The 18116-nt window shown below is 39.8% G+C and overlaps 2 protein-coding genes and 2 non-coding genes across 5 annotated transcripts; 3 read left to right on the top strand and 1 right to left on the bottom strand.

The window, feature by feature from the left end:
• The first annotated feature begins 10 nt into the window (after positions 1-10).
• On the top strand, positions 11-5834 carry LOC120745866 (cyclin-G2-like). 2 transcript variants are annotated; one of them, XM_040051062.1, is made up of 8 exons: positions 13-168; positions 692-814; positions 943-1080; positions 1189-1439; positions 1571-1649; positions 1728-1826; positions 3149-3351; positions 5092-5834. In XM_040051062.1, exons 2-8 carry the CDS (start codon positions 692-694, stop codon positions 5201-5203), a joined length of 1005 nt encoding a protein of 334 aa, XP_039906996.1. In that variant the 5' UTR covers positions 13-168; the 3' UTR covers positions 5204-5834. The 2 variants fall into 2 exon arrangements, with proteins under 2 accessions (XP_039906997.1, XP_039906996.1); XM_040051063.1 differs by lacking the exon at positions 943-1080 and having other exon boundaries at positions 11-168.
• A 762-nt stretch (positions 5835-6596) lies between these two features.
• trnac-gca lies at positions 6597-6668 on the top strand. Its single transcript has one exon. It is a non-coding gene; the product is annotated as a tRNA-Cys (tRNA).
• Positions 6669-8298: 1630 nt separating this feature from the next.
• On the bottom strand, positions 8299-8370 carry trnac-gca. Its single transcript has one exon. It is a non-coding gene; the product is annotated as a tRNA-Cys (tRNA).
• A 1254-nt stretch (positions 8371-9624) lies between these two features.
• LOC120745807 (sia-alpha-2,3-Gal-beta-1,4-GlcNAc-R:alpha 2,8-sialyltransferase-like) lies at positions 9625-16853 on the top strand. The gene is made up of 4 exons (XM_040050965.1): positions 9625-10147; positions 12921-13043; positions 13405-13962; positions 15765-16853. Exons 1-4 carry the CDS (start codon positions 9990-9992, stop codon positions 16045-16047), a joined length of 1122 nt encoding a protein of 373 aa, XP_039906899.1. The 5' UTR covers positions 9625-9989; the 3' UTR covers positions 16048-16853.
• Positions 16854-18116: the final 1263 nt, after the last annotated feature.

Below are 18116 nucleotides of genomic sequence, written 5' to 3'. Positions count from 1 at the left end.
TTTATTACGGGCGGCGGGGAGGGGGTCGTCGCTCTTCGACGGTGATCGAGGTCTTATTTTATTATTTCTCGTCAATCATCCCAATCAAAATGGAAACATGGAGGAGTGAAATCTGAATTGAATTCACGGAGCTGTTACTATCCTGCACGCCTTCCGCTCCTGGGCAAGGTAAAACGACTGCTTGATTAGCGCTAGCTAAGTTAGCTTACGCTGGAGTACTTTGTGTGGGTGACGCCCCCCGAATGTTTTTTGGGTTTTTTTTGGCAATTATTGATGTTTTTGTTTTTCAAAACACAATTTCTAAAACCCAAAAGAAGGAAATAGCCTAGCTCTATTAACTCAGCCCCGTCTGTAATATGAAATCCTCTCCCTGTTTGGATTAGCCCGGTGACCTAGTTTCAGGTCAGTGGTCATTTAGCTCAAATATCTACATCTACTTCGATTTGGTGGTGGTTTAGTAGTTGTGCTTCGGCATATTTTATGCATTCACTTAATAAATCACTTATAATATTGTAACGATCGTCAGGTTATATACCAGATTATTTATTTATTTATTTTTTCGTAGGGATACCGGACAGCCTGTAGGTGTGGTTTAGGAGGCAACAGTTACAGTCAACATAGGGTTACTCTGACAGTCTCTTGGATTTTAATGGAAAATAATAAACAAATATTACACTGTGTTGTTTTCCAGATGAGGGATCTTCAGGACGTTGACAGTTTGCTCTTGAAAGAGTTGAAGTCATGCTGTGCGACAGAGTACAACTTTCTTCCCAGGGAGACTGGCCTGAAGTTGATGGAGTCTGCCTCCACAGAGGTAGCCCACTGACCTACTTTTGTTTTTGTGGAGTTTTTTTTTTAAGCTGTGTTTGCAGGCATATGTGTTTGCTAAAATGACTGCTATTTTCAGTGATGCCTTTCTAATATATAGTGGTACATTTGTAGAATCACAGCGGAGTATCTGCAAAATGCAGAGACACCAGAGTGGAAGAACTGTGGAGCCTGACCAGCTTCTTTGGCTACTGCACCCAAACTTTTGTTCAAGCTGTCAATTTACTTGATAGATTTCTCACCATTATGAAAGTAAGAATTCCAAGTTAAACGCCAAGACTGCAACTGTGCATGTTTAATGTCCTTTAGTCTCCTTTGACTTTGATTCATTGGATTTTGGCTCATTTCTGTTGATGATAGGTGCAGCCTAAGCATTTGCCCTGTATTGGAGTTTGCTGTCTTCACATTGCTGCCAAAATGGTTGAGGAGGAAAGCAATGTCTCACCCACTCATGAGCTTATTCGCATCAGCCAAAGCAAGTTCACCGTGTCAGACCTGTGTCGTATGGAGAAGATCATCTCAGAGAAGCTCAGTGTGGAGCCCAAAGCAGTGACAGCCTTAACCTTTCTACACCTCTACTACTCCGCCTTCACATCCCTGTCTGCTGGAAGGTAAATATTTTTTTGTATTTACTTTTTCTTGTTGCTAATGCTGCTCCAGACTGATTGGAGCTGGTCAAATAGTTACTGCTGACTGAGGCTTGTACTAGCAGATCACATTAGGATTCCCTCTATATTTTAAGGGAGGAGATCCCAAGCATTGGGAGACTGGAAGCCCAGCTAAAAGCCTGCTTATGCCGGCTTGTTTTCTCTAAAGCAAAAGTAAGCAAGGTGACACTTTTACAGCATAGCAGCATTAGTTTGGAGTATCAGGACTAATTAATCTGTTCCTCTTCACAGCCATCCGTGCTGGCGCTGGCCCTCATTGCTCAGGAGTTTGAAGCCCTCCAGTCAGCCATGTTGTTGAAGACTGTCCAGCAGTTCCAAAGACATGTAAAGGTATGAAGAGAATAGGGTGCAGCAGCTAAATCCTCTCTCAAACAGTCAGTATTATTCCATCATAATATATTAGTAACAAGGGTATTATCAGGGTATTATCATATTAGTTTTTAGTTTTTATAGTGTACTTTTCACAAGAAAAATTTTGTTTGATGATATTTTAGCTCATCGAGCTGAAGGTTTAATGTACTTACCGTATGAGTCAGGAGTCCGTCATCCATCCATGCATCTGTTCACAGTTCACAAGAATTGCGACTCCTGCTACAATATTGGTCATTATTTAATCAGGATTGCACATAATTATCAACTAATGCGTCTTCACCCAACTTTTGCCCAAGGTCAAGGTCACATTTTTAATTCTTTTCTTTCTTTCTTTTTCTTTCAATGGGCAGCAACTCGGGAATTGTGATGGAGCCAGATGAGCTTCCACATCCCTGATGTTGTGGTTTTTAATGTTTTGGCAGTTTCACTGTAGTCTTATCACAGCTGTGAAATGAGGATTTGAGGCTATTTTCTTCCAACCCGTTTGGCACCAACTTTTCTGTCTCCAGCCAAAAACATGTTGTCTTTGTTTCACCTATCCCTGTGTTTGGAGGAGCTGCCTCACCCCACTCAGCATGAAAGTCCAAACAGAAACGGTGCGACCAGACATGACTGCAAAACAAGTCTAATTTTTATTAAAACTGAAAAATTTACAAGCAGCAGACAAAGTTTCTCCCTTAATCTTTGGTATTTTGGCATATATACTATACACATCTGCTGTTATGCTCCCTGGCTAAATAACTACCATTATCTAGCAGGCCTCTTGGCAGTGTAATCTTGTCAATGTGTCATTTTTAGCATCAGAAAAGAGCTAAAGAGAGTTGGTTGTGGGTTACTGGTTATGGTTGTTTATTAATATTTATGATTTCTATAAATAAAAAATGAGTAAGAGTGCACAGGTAATACAGTGCCCCCTCTCAATGTTTCGCAGCAGACATGGTGACCACTAATATGCTTTTAAAACCCTTAAAAATCCAGTCTAACCTAAAAGTCTAACCTATAAACAAAAGTCAAGAGTAAATGTTACTCCCCCAGATGAAGCACCTGTATCTGGTGTGTAAATGTAGCCTGTTATATTTTTAAAGATAATTGTGTTCAGAAAACTTGTTTGCAGTTTGGCCGGTGTAATCCCGCGGAGACTGTAAAATGTGTAAAATTACTTATTGTTGCCTGGCCAAATGCATGTAGAGTGCATGGGAAAACTGTTAAAAAATATATATTTTAAGGCCATTCCTGTTTGTAACCTCTCAGATGTTTCCTGTTTTTCTTCTTCTCTTCAGATCAGTGACAGCGAGCTACTCCACTGGAAGGAACATGTGGCCAAGTGCATGGTGGAGTACCGCTCGAGCGAATGCAACAAACCAGACAACAAAAAGCTTGTTTGGATCGTGTCAAGGAGGACGGCTCAGAATCTCCAAACTAGTCACTTCAGTGTGCCCGGTCTGCCAACTATTCCCGAGAGAAGCTGGGATGAAAGCGAGAGGTTAATAGTTAATCTTTTCTACTTTCTTTGTGTTATAATGATTTCTCGGGTGTGCTGGGCTCCTTGGAAAACTAAATGGGATAATTATGATAAAATCAGGTCAGAATATTTTCCACAGCTCATGTGTAGCACACAGCAAATGCATTCACATTAATGGAATGCAGTGGTTTAGAAGAGGTAACTACAGGAAACAGCACAGTCGATAGCAATGAACGCTTAGGAGTTTTAGCCGATCTCTCCTCATATCAGTGCAATCTAACATCGCACGGACTTTATACTAGGATACAGTTTATGTTAGACTGCTATGTTTATCCTTTGATCCTCTGTCCTGCATATTGACTCTCTCTAGTGTACATAATTTGACACACAATTCTCACAATAAAACATGCCCTAAAAAAGAGATGTGTGCTCTATGGATGCAACTGTATTAAAAAGTGATGATAAGCTGGATCAGCAGGTGAAAAAATAGATTCGCCTTTTATTTTTCCACCTAGCCTCCATACATGCTTATTGTATTTACTTTGTAAGAGGATCTGTAAAGCTGCATTCAGATAACACAAATTTGTCCTTCACATATTAGTACTAACATGCATACTTTGTGTGTGTGTGTGTTTTGTTTTGTTTTTTCAAGATCCAGCAGGTTAGAGCCTGCAGAACCGCTGTGTACAAATGGCTTAAGAAAAGTCAAAACGTCATTTTTCAAGTTCTAATTTTACAGCAGAATTGTAAAAATGATTGGTTAAATATGTGCTGAAGAAGAATTATTCTCGATTAACTTTCAGTTAGGTTATGGTTAGCATTAATAGAACTCTGGACTCATTATTCCCTTAGTTGATTTCACTACTAAACCAAAACCAGAAACATTAAAAGAGTGAGGCGTGGCTCTTGGAGAGCAAAGATGGTGGTAGAAATGTAGAAACTTCCAGAGGAAAATACAAACAAAGACTAACTTTACTCTGTGAGTTAGGACTCTGCATTTTGAACCTGAATTCTAAGGGTTTTGGCAACCGCTGTATCAAATATGTTTTCTCTTTTATTCATTTTTGAATCTTTTTTGCTCACACTAGCAGGGAAGCTACATCTACAAACTGTTGACAGAAACACACACCCAAAAATCTTATTATTAGTAGAAGGTCACCTACAAATATGATAAAACATCAGTCCCAGAAAGTTAATTCTGTTCATCTGGACGTAATGTTTTCTGACGCCGTGTCCAGATGAACAGATTCAACTTTCTGGGATTGCTTTATCTGACTGGCTGAGCATGCATCAAAATGTAGAACATTACTCACTAAAATTGAACAGTGAAGACTCCACTTCACTGAGTCACATTACCCAAAGTGAGGCAGAGCGATTGGCTAAAGCTGCTTATGATGGGACACTGTCCTATTGTGTGAGGCAGCCACACCCTTAATTCCACCATCAGCTTCACGCAGCCACGAGAGGCACTTCAGTTTTTCTGCTGCGGAGGTTGCTGCTTGTTTAAAACCTTATTTTAGGTCAAATCAGGAAAGCTTCTAGGTGTTTTTCTATCAGATATAACAGATTCTGTTCAAGATTAAGATTTTATCCAGCAGTAACCAATGAAATCAAAGTCAATTTGGAAAATGCTATAAAAATAACGGTGCTGGTGCTGTTTCGAGTGGGACTTTGCTTAAATCCCATTCAAAATGACTGTAAGTAGGGTTGTAACGATTAAACAAAGGAAGCATTGAGTATTAATGCTGTCTTGTCTCATAGCGAGGACTCCTGTGAGGACATGAGCTGCGAAGAGGACAGCCCATGCGGCTCGTTAGGAAGCGACGGTGAAGGAGCCTTCTTCCCTTCCACTTTTCTCAACTGCAGAGAATAACGACTCCCAGTAGTGCAGTAACACCAGATGTGTATTTGTCCCCTGAACTGTAACAGATTTCAGGGCAGACCTGTGTGTTTCACTTGTGTATCGTGTATCGTATGTATGCCAAGTGACGGGTTTGGATTATTAAGTGCCTGTGTTAATTCATTTTACTGTTATTCTGATGTAAAACAAACTAAAAAACAAAAACATATCATAATAGTGCAAAATCGAAATTTGCAATATCTCGGCAGCTCAATGGCAATACATGTGAATGTCTTCTGTTTGTGTCTAATCTCGACACATTCCAGGAAAACTAGTGAGGCACAAGTAACAACTTTAGGATGTCAGTAATTAGACACCTTCACTGTTGAGTACCAGCTAACACACTAGCACATCCACATCCTTTTATTGTTTCTTAATATATATATTATATGCCACACATACTCACAGTATTCTGCAGATGTCAGTGTGCTAACTAACAAATGTTATTCTAATGTGAAATATATGACGTTGTGGTGGGAAAATACCAGCCTGTAAATGCATGGATGATTTTTAATATGTGACAGTGAATGTTTTCATGTTTACCAAGATAAGCTTACTGAAAAAAACATTTTAAAAAAATGTACATAACATGTAAAAAAAAAAATAAGAAAAAAACATGGTGCTTAATGTGTATTGTATTAAGATATAATGTGAAATATGTTGGAAGGTCAGTAATAATCCCTCCAATTAAAAAAATACTTTTTAAGTGTTTTGTTCTGTTTTTATTTTCTTACTTTTTGAGGTTTTGTCAAGTCTTATCATTTTGACCTCTAAGATTAATTCAGTTAGATTTGTTTTTGTCTCAAAGTGTATTATGAAGACCCTACAACCCTTATAATGGCAAAAAAAAAAAAAAATCCCCCAACCCAACATTCAAATGATCACCTTTGAGCAGCACTTTCGGACAGTGGGGAAGAAGAACTCTCTTTTAACAGGAAGAGAGCTGCTGTCTTGGGCTAGTAGGTGAGGGGAAAGAGAAGAGACAAAATAGAAGAACAAAGCTATAGGAGAGAGTAGACATGCAACGCATGACATGGAGAAGTGGCAGATAACTGAAAGACTGAGAAAAGGGTTTTAATTTAATCTTTTAGATTTTTAAGAATATTGAAAGAAAGCAGTTCTACATATTTGTTTAATGTGGATGTGAAGATTCTACACCAGGAACAGGCTCAGTATTGTCCAAATTTAGACGTAACCCTGAACTGCTGGTTTGTTTATTTGTGTGTTTAAAAGTGGAATCACGGCCCTTGAGGGGAGTTTTCTGTATTTTTAGCTTTTTTTTTCTTTTTCTTTTGTGTTTACTGTGTTTTGTGTCACAGAATCACGTGATGCCTTCAGATTCCATAGTTTAGGGTGACATCAATAAGGGGGTATAGCTCAGTGGTAGAGCATTTGACTGCAGATCAAGAGGTCTCCGGTTCAAATCCGGATACCCCCTTCTTCTAACAAAATAGATGTTGCTATAGAAAATGATCTGTGACGAATGAGTAATTTGCCTTGCTGATATTACAAATAGATATATTATAAATAATAATGCACTACAAAACTTACCCCAAAAAGTTAATTCTGTTTAGCTGGCATGACTGAAACTAATTAATTTTCATTCGTTACCTCAAGGCAAAACTGCGCAGTTAGCCCAATTTTTTCAGGCAATATAATGCATTTGCATATGTGTGTAGAGATGTGTTTGTGTGCATTTATATGATCATAGTCAATGTTTTTTACTTTACAATCTACTCATAATTACAGGACATGGATGTGAATACCTTTTATGGAAGGAAACCAAGGGAATGTGCACTTTCTGTCCTCAGAAAGTGAGGACAGTGAGCTTTCAGGGAGTGACAGTGAAGTAAAGGAGTGGATCCCTGAATGAGGTTTGAGGGACACTTAGGAGCTCAGGGGTCAGTTGGTAAAGTAACTGTGTCTGTGTGTGTGTTAGTGGCCACATGGCAAGCAGGTCTGGCCCGGATCTGGTATCAAGTCGGCACTGCTGGCTGACTTCTGGCATGATAAGACGTATGTCATCCACATATGGGCCAGGCCTGGCATAGATGGCACTGTCTATGTGATGGCATGCCATATCTGGCTTGGTTGTGGTTTGGTTTATGAGGCCCAGGCCTACAGAAAACAGGTCTGGCTCAGATCTGGCATCAAGCTGGCACTTCTGACTGACTGGTGTTTTGGCAGAGTGTATGCCAACCAGATGTGTGCCAGGTCTGGCAATGATGCCACTGTTTATGCGATGGCATGCCATATCTCAGGTGGTAGACCAGGTTACAAACTGATTGAAGGTTAGTGGTTTGATCCCTGGCTCCTCCAGTCTGCATGTCAAGAGTGTGAATGTGTATGAATGTAGTTAGGAAGCACTCAGTTAAGCGAAAGTCGGTGAATGTGACATGTTGTATAGAGCACTTTAAGTAAGTAATCTGGGAGAGTAGAAAAGCGCTATATAAAAATCAGTCCATTCACTGTCTGAACAGAACAACTGTCTGTTCTGGGCCAGCACAGGGCCAGCAGTGTGTCTACAACTGGCCCGTGGCTGCACACCACCTACACCATGGCCCACATACCGCAATGAATGATGGCCCTTTGGTGGCCCAGATCAGGTTTGCCAGAGGTAATCCACACATGGGCTAGCAAAGGACCACCAGTGTGTCTGAAACTGACCTTGTGCTGGCCCATGTGTGGGCCACCTCTGGCAAACCAGGTCTGGGCCACCAAAGGGCCGTCATTCTTTGCGGTATGTGGGCCATGTGTAGATCGCTTGAGAACCAGTGTTAATGATGCAGAGCTACTTGCTGTAGGGTGTGTAGCTCAGTGGTAGAGCATTTGACCATAGGTCAAGAAGTCTCCGGTTCAAATCTGGATGCCACCTTTTTTTTTTTTAATATCACTTTTTAAGTATTAGGTTGGTACTACAGGAACTCTTTAGCTTAAACTATATATCTATATCTATCTATGTATTTATCTATATAGTTCCTGTAGTACAAACCTGATACTGTTTGTTATACAGTGATACATGGTGCATATACATGGTCAATAAACGCAATTCTGATATAAAAAAAAAAAGGGGGCATCCGGACTTGAACCAGAGACCTCTTGATCTGCAGTCAAATGCTCTACCACTGAGCTATACCCCCAAAATCCCTGTTAAGCACTACTATTGTAGAGAGTCATTGAGAGGCACACACTATAGGTCACTGCAGATCAAGAGTTCTCCTTTAGAAGACTGCCTAGATGTAAAAATCACACTCTGCAGATTCATTAATCTAATAGCACTTAGGTCTCTCTATAAAAGAGTAAAAGTAAATCCTTCCTGCCTGTCAACCTGTAAAAACATCTCTGAAAGGCAGATAAAATTCTTAATGTCAGCTGCTGTCCAACAGTGTGCCAGTGTGCTAACACTGGCTAAAGAAGCAGGACATGCAGAGGCTTTATTGTGACAATAAGGATATGATGATATGTGAGCAGGTGATCTGCTCCTCTCACACATTTTAGCATTTATTTTTTGTTCTAAATTCTGACCTGTGCTTGCTTTTGTTTTGTGTACTTTTCAGCACCAAAAAGACAGTAAAGGAAATTCAATCAGTTAAAACCCAGTATATAAAACCCATTAACTTTATTTGTATGACCGCAGATTGTTTTCACCCTAATAAATTACTCAGCTTTTACCTGCTTTTCATTTGAGCTTCAGTGTTGAGATTAAATATCAGAATGCATTAGAAAACAAGCCCAGAGCGCCACAACTGAAAGATGAGACCTCAAGTTCCACACTGTGTGCAGTCATACACAGGGGAGATAACTCAGTGGAAGAGCACTGCAGCTTAGATTGTCTCCAGTTCAAATCCAGATGCTGTTGTTTGTGTTACTGTTTAACAAACAATCAAAATCGACAGTATCAGGTTTGTACTACAGGAATACGTTAGACTGGATAAACTGTATATATGTATATAAACAAACAATTTAAACACGTGAAAGGGAATAGGGGGTATAGCTCAGTGGTAGAGCATTTGACTGCAGCTCAAGAGGTCTCTGGTTTAAGTCCGGATGCCCCCTGTGTTAAATGCATGCTGCAGTCTATTTACCGTTCTATTTGTTTAGAGGCTGTTAGGCATTTACCATCTGACAGCAATACCTGTACATAGTAAGTGAATTGATGAAGTAACACAGGTGGCCCAGAAAGTCTTGTACAGTAAAAAAAACTCCATAAAACGAAAATACAGTTAAATACTAAAATGTATGCCCTGCCGGGATATCGAGATTAAATTCCAGTGCGCATGACTTAACTTATTAGACTGATGCTCGGAAGTTTTAAATCTTCTGCCAGCCCCATTCAACTAATTACCGAACAAGCGTCTCTTTGTGCCGAAAGCTGCATCAGCGTGAGTGTGAGGGGGTGGGATTGGAGGTGGTGATGCTGCTGGTGCAGCTGGTGCTGCTGAAGTACGCGGCTTGCGGTGGAGCTGTCTGGGATGTGTTGACACGCATTTCTGCTCCCATCTCCTTGATTAACCCGGCAGCCTGGATGGTTTCGAGCCGCAGAGGAGAGGAAGAGGAATGAGCGCGGACCGAGCAGCGGCATCCTTATCATGCAGCCGCAGAAAATCACCACCCGTCCATTTTACACGATTATATGAGCCGATGAGCGCCAGTTTATGTGTGCTTTTCAGACTGGCGGCAGCGCTGTGCAGACCCGGGAATAACAACGCAGGCCAACACCTCGCTGCAGCTACATACAAGGAATGAAAACGCTCCCAAGATGGTCCGCATCGCCAAGGCCCTGGGTTTGGTTATTCTGTGCGTCGCCGTGCTCATTTTATCCCTCATCAGCTACGTGTCTCTGAGAAAAGACAGCCTCTTCTCCTCCTCCAAATACTACATGGGAGGCCCGAGGATTATGTTTCATGCAGGCTTTCGGTGAGTGAGATTTTTTTTCCATCACAATGAGGATGGATGATCAGATGCAGAATTGGGTTGATGTAAACAGTGTGGCCTTTTGTGCACGACTCCAGACTTCATACTTTACCTTCTATAAATACTTGCTGTCCAGGTTCAAACTTTAAGTGGGCCTCAGCTTCCAATCATAATGTCATTCATGCAGTACCTTGTAATTAATGTTAATGGAGTATGCTGTTTCCAAATGTAATCAATCCTTTTCACATTTGCAAACCTCCATTTAATTGAATAAACATTACAACGTTACTTTCAAAAGCAACCCAATTAATTGGATGACCTATTATAGTGTCTAAGTGTAGTGTCTAAGAATGAATAATTTAGAGTTATTGATCAGATTTCAATCGAATCCACCCGTTTTTAAGGCGGACTCTTTAGTTATCAAACCCAGGCAAAGGCTCTGTCATGGTCCCGGGACTTCTGACCCAATGTTTTGAGTTTTGTGAGTTTTGTCATTCTGTATTAAGTTTCATTTGCATTCTTAAGATCCCTGGGTTGTCTGTTCAGCAGCCTATGGTTGATTAGATTTCCCCTTATGTCTTTGCCCTCTGTCTCCCTTTGTGTGTTTGTGTTTATTTAATTGTGAATTCGTGTGCCCTTTTCCCCTTGTGTTTTATTCCATCATGTTTATCGTGTTTCCCCAACCTGTTATGTCTGTGATCTCCCCGTGATCTCTCTCCCCCCTCCTGTCTGCGTCTCTGTGTCCTTCCTGTGTTACGTTTAAGGTCCGCGTCTTGGGTCAGTATTGTCAGTTCCGTGTCCTCCCTGTCTTGTTATGTGTAACCCTCATCATCTGTGCTCCCCGTTTGTTCCCACGTCCCTCATTACCTTCTGTGTATTTATGTCAGAATCTCCCTATGTTCCATGTCGCGCCGTCCCTCATGCTGTGTGATCCCTTGTGTGCCTTTCGGTAAAGTTTAGTTTATATTTTCCCAGTCTAGTTTAGTTTGATATCTTTCCTTTGAGTCAGTAAATAAAGCTGTATTTTGAGTTCATCGCTGTGTGTTGTGGGTCCTGCATTTTGGGTCCAATCTCCTGCCTGTACACAGAGATTCATGACACACTCAATAACGGAGAAACATGCACAACATTATTTCAGTTCACCAAATCATCAAGCATTTAAAGTATCATTATTCAGTACAGACACTAGAAAATCACACAAAACAAACTGATAATAGAGTTGTTTTATGTAAAGGTTTCTGAATTCATACAATACAAAGTCTCTTTTTTAAGTCTGCTACTGGAAAGCACAACAGCCTCCATGAAGAGTTGGGAGTTTGCCTTGTAATCGGAAGGTTGCCGGTTCGAGCCCCAGCTTGGACAGTCTCGGTCGTTGTGTCCTTGGCAAGACACTTCACTCGTTGCCTACTGGTGGTAGTCAGAGGGCCCGGTGGCGCCAGTGTCCGGCAGCCTCGCCTCTGTCAGTGCGCCCCAGGGTGGCTGTGGCTACAATGTAGCTTGCCATCACCAGTGTGTGAATGGGTGGATGACTGATTGTATAAAGCACTTTGGGGTCCTTAGGGACTAGTAAAGCGCTATACAAATACAGGCCATTTACCATTTACATAAAAAACTGCATATGAAAAATAACTTTTGTTTTTCCAGCTACCTTGACTATTTGCTCCCTCCTTTTTACTTTTCTTGTAGGATCTCTCTGTCCTCCCCCTCGCTCTCCATCCTCCTCACTCAAATAGAAACTGGAAAATGACAAAAATATAATAAAATAATACTTATTATAAGAGCGAGCGGGGGGATTCCCAGTCGACAAAAAGACAACACACTGCTTAGTTATGCGAATGTGGGTAAAACAAAAACTACAGCTTTATAATTTTTGGTGAATTGTTACAGTGAATGGAAGCCAAACTGATCCATATCAGTTTATAGCAATATTCAAACTGAATACAGGCTGCTGTGGGACGAAGACAGGTAACATCTATTTGACTTGCTGTCACCTGGATCTGGAGCATATCGTAAACAAACACTGAAACCCAATTTAATCAGAATAGGAATCAAAATTTGTAACAAACTAAAATAATAATGCACATGAGTTTTATAAGTCATGGCAATGTTTTGTTGTATTTCAGTTAAAGTGTGTTTTAATTCTGCATCACTGATTTGTGTCATGTAATTATCTCTTCGTGTTCTTTCTGCTGCAGCAACAAAAGTCTTATTATTCTTGAGAAGCCACGAGCCACGCCTGTGTGTGAGCGCTCTGTAACATCATGACATTAGCAACACTGGACATAAAACCTGTTTTCATTCTTTCCTGTACTGTCGTCAATAGAAAAGTCAGGAAAATAAACCATTAGAAGATAACTCCAGAAAATAATAATAAAATATGCCACAATTAATACTAATAATAGTTTTTAGGGGCTCTCTACAAATAATAAATAAATAAATAAATAAATAAATAAATAAATAAATAAATAAAATAAAAACCCAAAGGGGTCTAAACTCATTTAGGCCTGTTTTAACTAGAAAAATATCTAAATATTTTCATTTTTCCCACTCTCCTCTTTAAAGAGAAAAAACAAAAAAAACAGTTGAATCATTTGAACATTTTTAACTGTAATTATTCTAAACATGAAAGTCTTTTGAGGGACTGATATGAAAAGCAGATTGACCAAAGTGTGCCAGGAGCAGATCTGATTGGATCTTTCTAAACAGCAGCCAGTATAGCTGCTGCTGTTATTACATGATGACTCAGCTTCCAATGTTTTGTGGACATTAATTTCAGGTCTCAGTTCGCCATGAATTTCCTGGACCCCTCCTTCATCCCCTTAACTAATGCCCTAAACGAAGAGCTCCAAGGAAAACCGTCCAAATGGAAGTTCAACAAGACAGCTTTTTATCATCAGAGGTAAAAGATTTGACTCCTAACTGAATTCTGCTTGTCTTCTTTGTGAAACTTGAGTATTTTCTGGTCTGGAAATCAGACAGCATAAAACATCCTTCCTCTTCATTTTGTCTTCTGTTTGCTTGTGTTGTCCAACCAACATTCAAAACCAACAAGTGAATTGTTTGTGTGTCTAATTTTGTATATTTGTTATATGGGATATATGTGTACATATATATATATATATATATGCATGTATGCATGTATGTATGTGTGTATGTATGTATGTATGTATGTATGTGCCTGTAACATTCTGTAAATAAAAAAGGGATGTAGTCGCTGTGATTGGTTTTGGACTTTTTTTTAACATCTTTGTTTTTTTCAGGAAAGATATCTTCAACTACATCGACATTCCCAACAACTTTTCCCTTACGAAGAACAGCGTGCGTGTTGGCCAGCTGATGCACTTTGACTACTCCAGCCACAAGTATGTTTTCTCCATCAGTAACAACTTCAAATCCCTGCTTCCCGACACCTCTCCCATCCTCAATAAGCACTACAGCATGTGTGCCGTGGTGGGAAATAGTGGCATTCTTACCGGCAGCCACTGTGGCCCTGAAATTGACCAAGCCGATTTTGTCTTCCGCTGCAACTTTGCCCCCACCGACATCTACTCCAAGGATGTAGGCAAGAAGACCAACCTGACCACCTTTAACCCCAGCATCCTGGAGAGGTATTACAATAACCTGCTGACCATTCAAGACAGAAATAATTTCTTCCTCAACCTAAAGAAACTGGAGGGAGCCATCCTGTGGATCCCTGCCTTCTTCCTTCATACCTCAGCTACAGTAACTCGGACCTTGGTGGATTTCTTTGTGGAGCACAAGGGACAGCTGAAGATTGAACTGGCCTGGCCAGGAAATATCATGCACGATGTGAACAAGTAAGATCTGATTACTGTTGAGCTTTGCAGGGATGGAGGATTTTTTAGGCAAACCTGGAAACCAATGTGATTTTTCCATAGGCTTTTTAATTATCACAGAAAATGAAACATTTCCGCAATAAAGAATTTTTTATTATGCTTAATAATCATCAGAATTCACAATTTACTGCAGCCTTTATAAAGACTATCATGCTACTGTACTGCAATACTGTACTGTAAGTCTATGAATAAATGACAGTAGACTATAGACCTATCATAGGTCTGTAGTTTTAAATTTTATACTATGGGACACAATGTTAAAATAGCTAAAGCTTCTGTTAACCAAAAACCTTATTTCCTTATTTCAAACCACACATCCACTGAAAAATCCCAGGTCAACCAGTCATGCAAAATCCTCAATCAGTTCTCCACCTGTTGCTCAGAGAAATGTTTATCGGTTAGGTGTAGAAATGCTTTCTAACTTTATTGACTGAACAGAGAGGTTTATGTCACACTGAAGAAAAAGAAACAAAACAAAATAAAACAGGCTGCTTCTATTGGCAGCCAAAAAGCCTAAAAACAACTTAAATCCACGAAGAAACATCTCAAAATGAGAAACTAACATAAATCCCAAACACAGAAATCTAGCAGAGAAAACACAGGGTTTGCAAAAACTATAACCTTACTAACACCAAAAGGAAAGACAGCAACTAAATACGCAGTACGAGTGAAGGGACACTAACAAAGCTGGGAAAAGAACAGAGGAAGGCAGTAAAAAAACACACACACACACACAGACAACCACCTGAGGATATGACCTTCAAAATAAAACAAGAAATAAGTGAAGGAGGGACCAATGACAAAACTCATGCAGACAAAGAAGTGCACACAGGAACACAGGATGCACATGCAAAAGGAAAAAACAGGATAACAATAACTGGAATGCCAGTGATGTTTTAGCTCATCCGACTCATGATCCATCACAATTGACAGGTTATTGTAATATGTGAATCACAGAACCTATAAGTTTTGTTGTTATTGTTTGGCTGTATTACACAAACTAATGAGAACTGAAATCCACTGAGAAGTCAGGGAGGCTCCTAAACAGGACAAATGAATCGTGTTTCACTAAAATGTGACCAATACTCTGGGAGCAAGTAAGTGATTCTTTGAAAATGCATGTGACCTTGACCTTGATCACATTCAATTGTTGATCATTGCGCAATCTCACAAAAACCTGCGTGGTAATCTTGAAGGAATAATAATTATTATGAACTATGAAATGGACAGATGGAAAGACACCTGGCCGCTGTCCTTTGGCCAGATGAGCTAAAAATCAGAGAGTTATTGGATGTCTTGTTAATATGTAACAAGTAAAACTGAACCACAGGCAGTACAAAGACCAATTTAATCCACCGCTAATATGAAAGCATTGATATGACAGCACCGACTGATGTAAATGTGGGCATATTGTGGGAGTATTTCTGAAACCCTGGTGTCACCAACATGGTAGTTTTATTTAAAGTGTGGCAAACACTAAAACCATGACCACACAGGCCTATAATTAGTTGGTGAATGACTGGTTGTACTTTAGTTACATCAATACTTTTGTTAAACCGCTTGATTTAAAATGGAAAATCTGCACCTCCATCACATCTTGACTATTTGATTTAAAACTCATTGTGGTGGTGAACAGACACAAAATCACAAAAATTGTATCACCATCCAAACATGTATGTGCTTAATTGTACATTACATGATAAAATGTTGAACAGACAACACAAAGTTACAGTCAATTTGTGATCTATTTGTTTTCTTCTCAGATACTGGAAGACTAAAAACCTCTCTCCCAAGCGTCTCAGCACTGGTATTCTCATGTACACCCTGGCCTCAGCAATATGTGACGAGATCCACCTCTACGGCTTCTGGCCCTTTGGCTGGGACCCCAACACAGGCAAGGATCTGCCGTACCACTACTACGACAAGAAAGGGACCAAATTCACCACTAAGTGGCAGGAAACCCACCAGCTGCCCAGCGAGTTCAAGCTGCTCTACAAGCTGCACAGGGAAGGCGTGATCAAACTCAGCTTGACGCACTGCTCTTAGACATTCGATGAGTCCGGGATGGTTTAAGACGTGACTCCAGAGACCATTACCGAAATACATCAGCTCAGTTCAAACTTCTGTTGTGGCACACATGATAAGCATGATAAGTGTTTAGGCAGTTTATGATCATCCTGCAAACACACACTCGTGTCACGTTGTAATTTTACATGAAGATGTCAGGCTCACTCGAGCTGCAGATCCCAGCGTTGTTATTCATTCAACATGTTGTGTTCAGCACCACAGTTAGGGGCTTTCATGCAGCTCAGTTGCTTTCATTATTCTCCTTTGCATGACTGCTGGCTAAATAGTTTGAACCAAACAGACATCTATTTTAACTGGAGTCTACGGGGGATTCAGCTGTGGGGACGCAGTAAATTTCCACTTCTGCTTGAAACAGATTGATTAATCACCTTTACAACAGTATACCAATTCTGTACACTGAAATCACTGCCTAATCTCAGGGAAAGAGTTAGATCAGTGTTTTTTGTAATCAGATTTAATGCCTCCAGAGAGGTGCAGTTCCTGTTTTCAGGCCTTTCCCCCCACGAGGTGTCAGACAATCTGCACTGCTCTAGAAGATGGTATTTGTTTACAAGATTGTACTCTATATAAATATATGTGTGTCTTTTTTCTCTGTAGACAGCCTGACTGTCCACTTCAAAATTTTTGGAATAATAATCAACATTCCAACAATAAGCCATAAATTCATGGAGAGGTGTTTTGTGATCATTAGATCAGAACTGCAGAACGTGTTACCGGCTTTCATTACGTAGGTGTTGAGAAAATGAGACATTTCCAAAATCTACCAAAAAGACTAGGAGGATAATTTTCCATCAGTAACAATGAAAATATATGTAATGGTAAACTTACTTGATTTAGGATCAAATTTAGCCAAGTAATTTCTGATAAGAGATCATCAAGTTTTGTTATCATCATGTATAAAAGAACCGATGTTTACAATTAAAATATTATCAAAATACATGACAGACTGGAGCAACAGCTCCATCGTTTTGCCAATTCATGATTAAATCCCAGATTTCTCATTTGTGGGATAATAAAGGTTTATTCTAGGTTTATTCTATTCTATTACCAAGTTTGAATATCGTACCTAAGCTAGTTTAAAACTTAGCTTACTAAATTGGGACCTCAGGAAGCCACTGGTCAAACCCAAAACATGGTAATCCCTGACCTAACCACTCTGTAAAATTGCAAATCTTTCACACATTGTCTAAAAATATTTACCCGTGCAGATGCAAGATGCTATTTTGTGAGTTTTAAAAGATCTGCCAACCAAAATTTATGATCCTTCAGAAGAGCCGAGCTATTTATTTCCACTCTTAATCAAACCTAAGTTATTAGGTAAAAATATTTATTTCACAGTTAAAGGCACGAGTGTTGCCAGAGTGGGTTTTCCACACAGTTTTAAGCTTAACCTTGATGGTTAAAATTATGTCGGACAAAATTTAGGCTGTTTTGGGATCCTTTTTGATGATTTAAAAAATATGCATTTTAAGTGATAGTTCACAATAAAACCCAAGAGTGTACGTATTTGACCTAATCCGAAATTGTCATGGCGGACTGTCTGCCATGACGTGAAATACTAAGACTTTATGTTCCAGTTGCTGCTATGTTATGTCAGATATCAGTGAGAAGATGCTGCCACAGTGGGTTAAATGTATACATATATAAACTACAGAAAGGAGTGGGAGAGTGAGGTGAAGCATCTAAATCAAAGCTTATATGAAAAATAGTCAGTCATGCTATTTTTAAATAAACAGTCTGAAATATAAAGTAAGTATAAATGCACCTACTATATAAGTGGGTAGAGTGTGTGGATGCCTGGGTGCGCTAAATTGACTATGGGTATGTGCAAAATGGAGCACAGATGTGCATGGATTGTTACTTTGGTTGGTTTTAAGTGATACGTGATAATTGTTTGTGGTTGACAGCAAGTGTTTCCCTGCAAACTGACAGGAAGAATAGTAAAAGAGGCTTCTGCTTCTCTCCCTCACACTCTCTTGTTTGCGTTTGTGTGTTGATATAAGGATTTCTGTTGGGAGCCATTGGGC

Source organism: Simochromis diagramma, unplaced genomic scaffold (genome assembly GCF_900408965.1).
Source record: "Simochromis diagramma unplaced genomic scaffold, fSimDia1.1 OVJJ01000131.1, whole genome shotgun sequence".
In the NCBI taxonomy this organism is placed as follows: Eukaryota; Metazoa; Chordata; class Actinopteri; order Cichliformes; family Cichlidae; genus Simochromis; species Simochromis diagramma.
The sequence above is the reverse complement of the archived record's forward strand: the minus strand, read 5'-3'. Positions and strand labels throughout refer to the sequence as shown.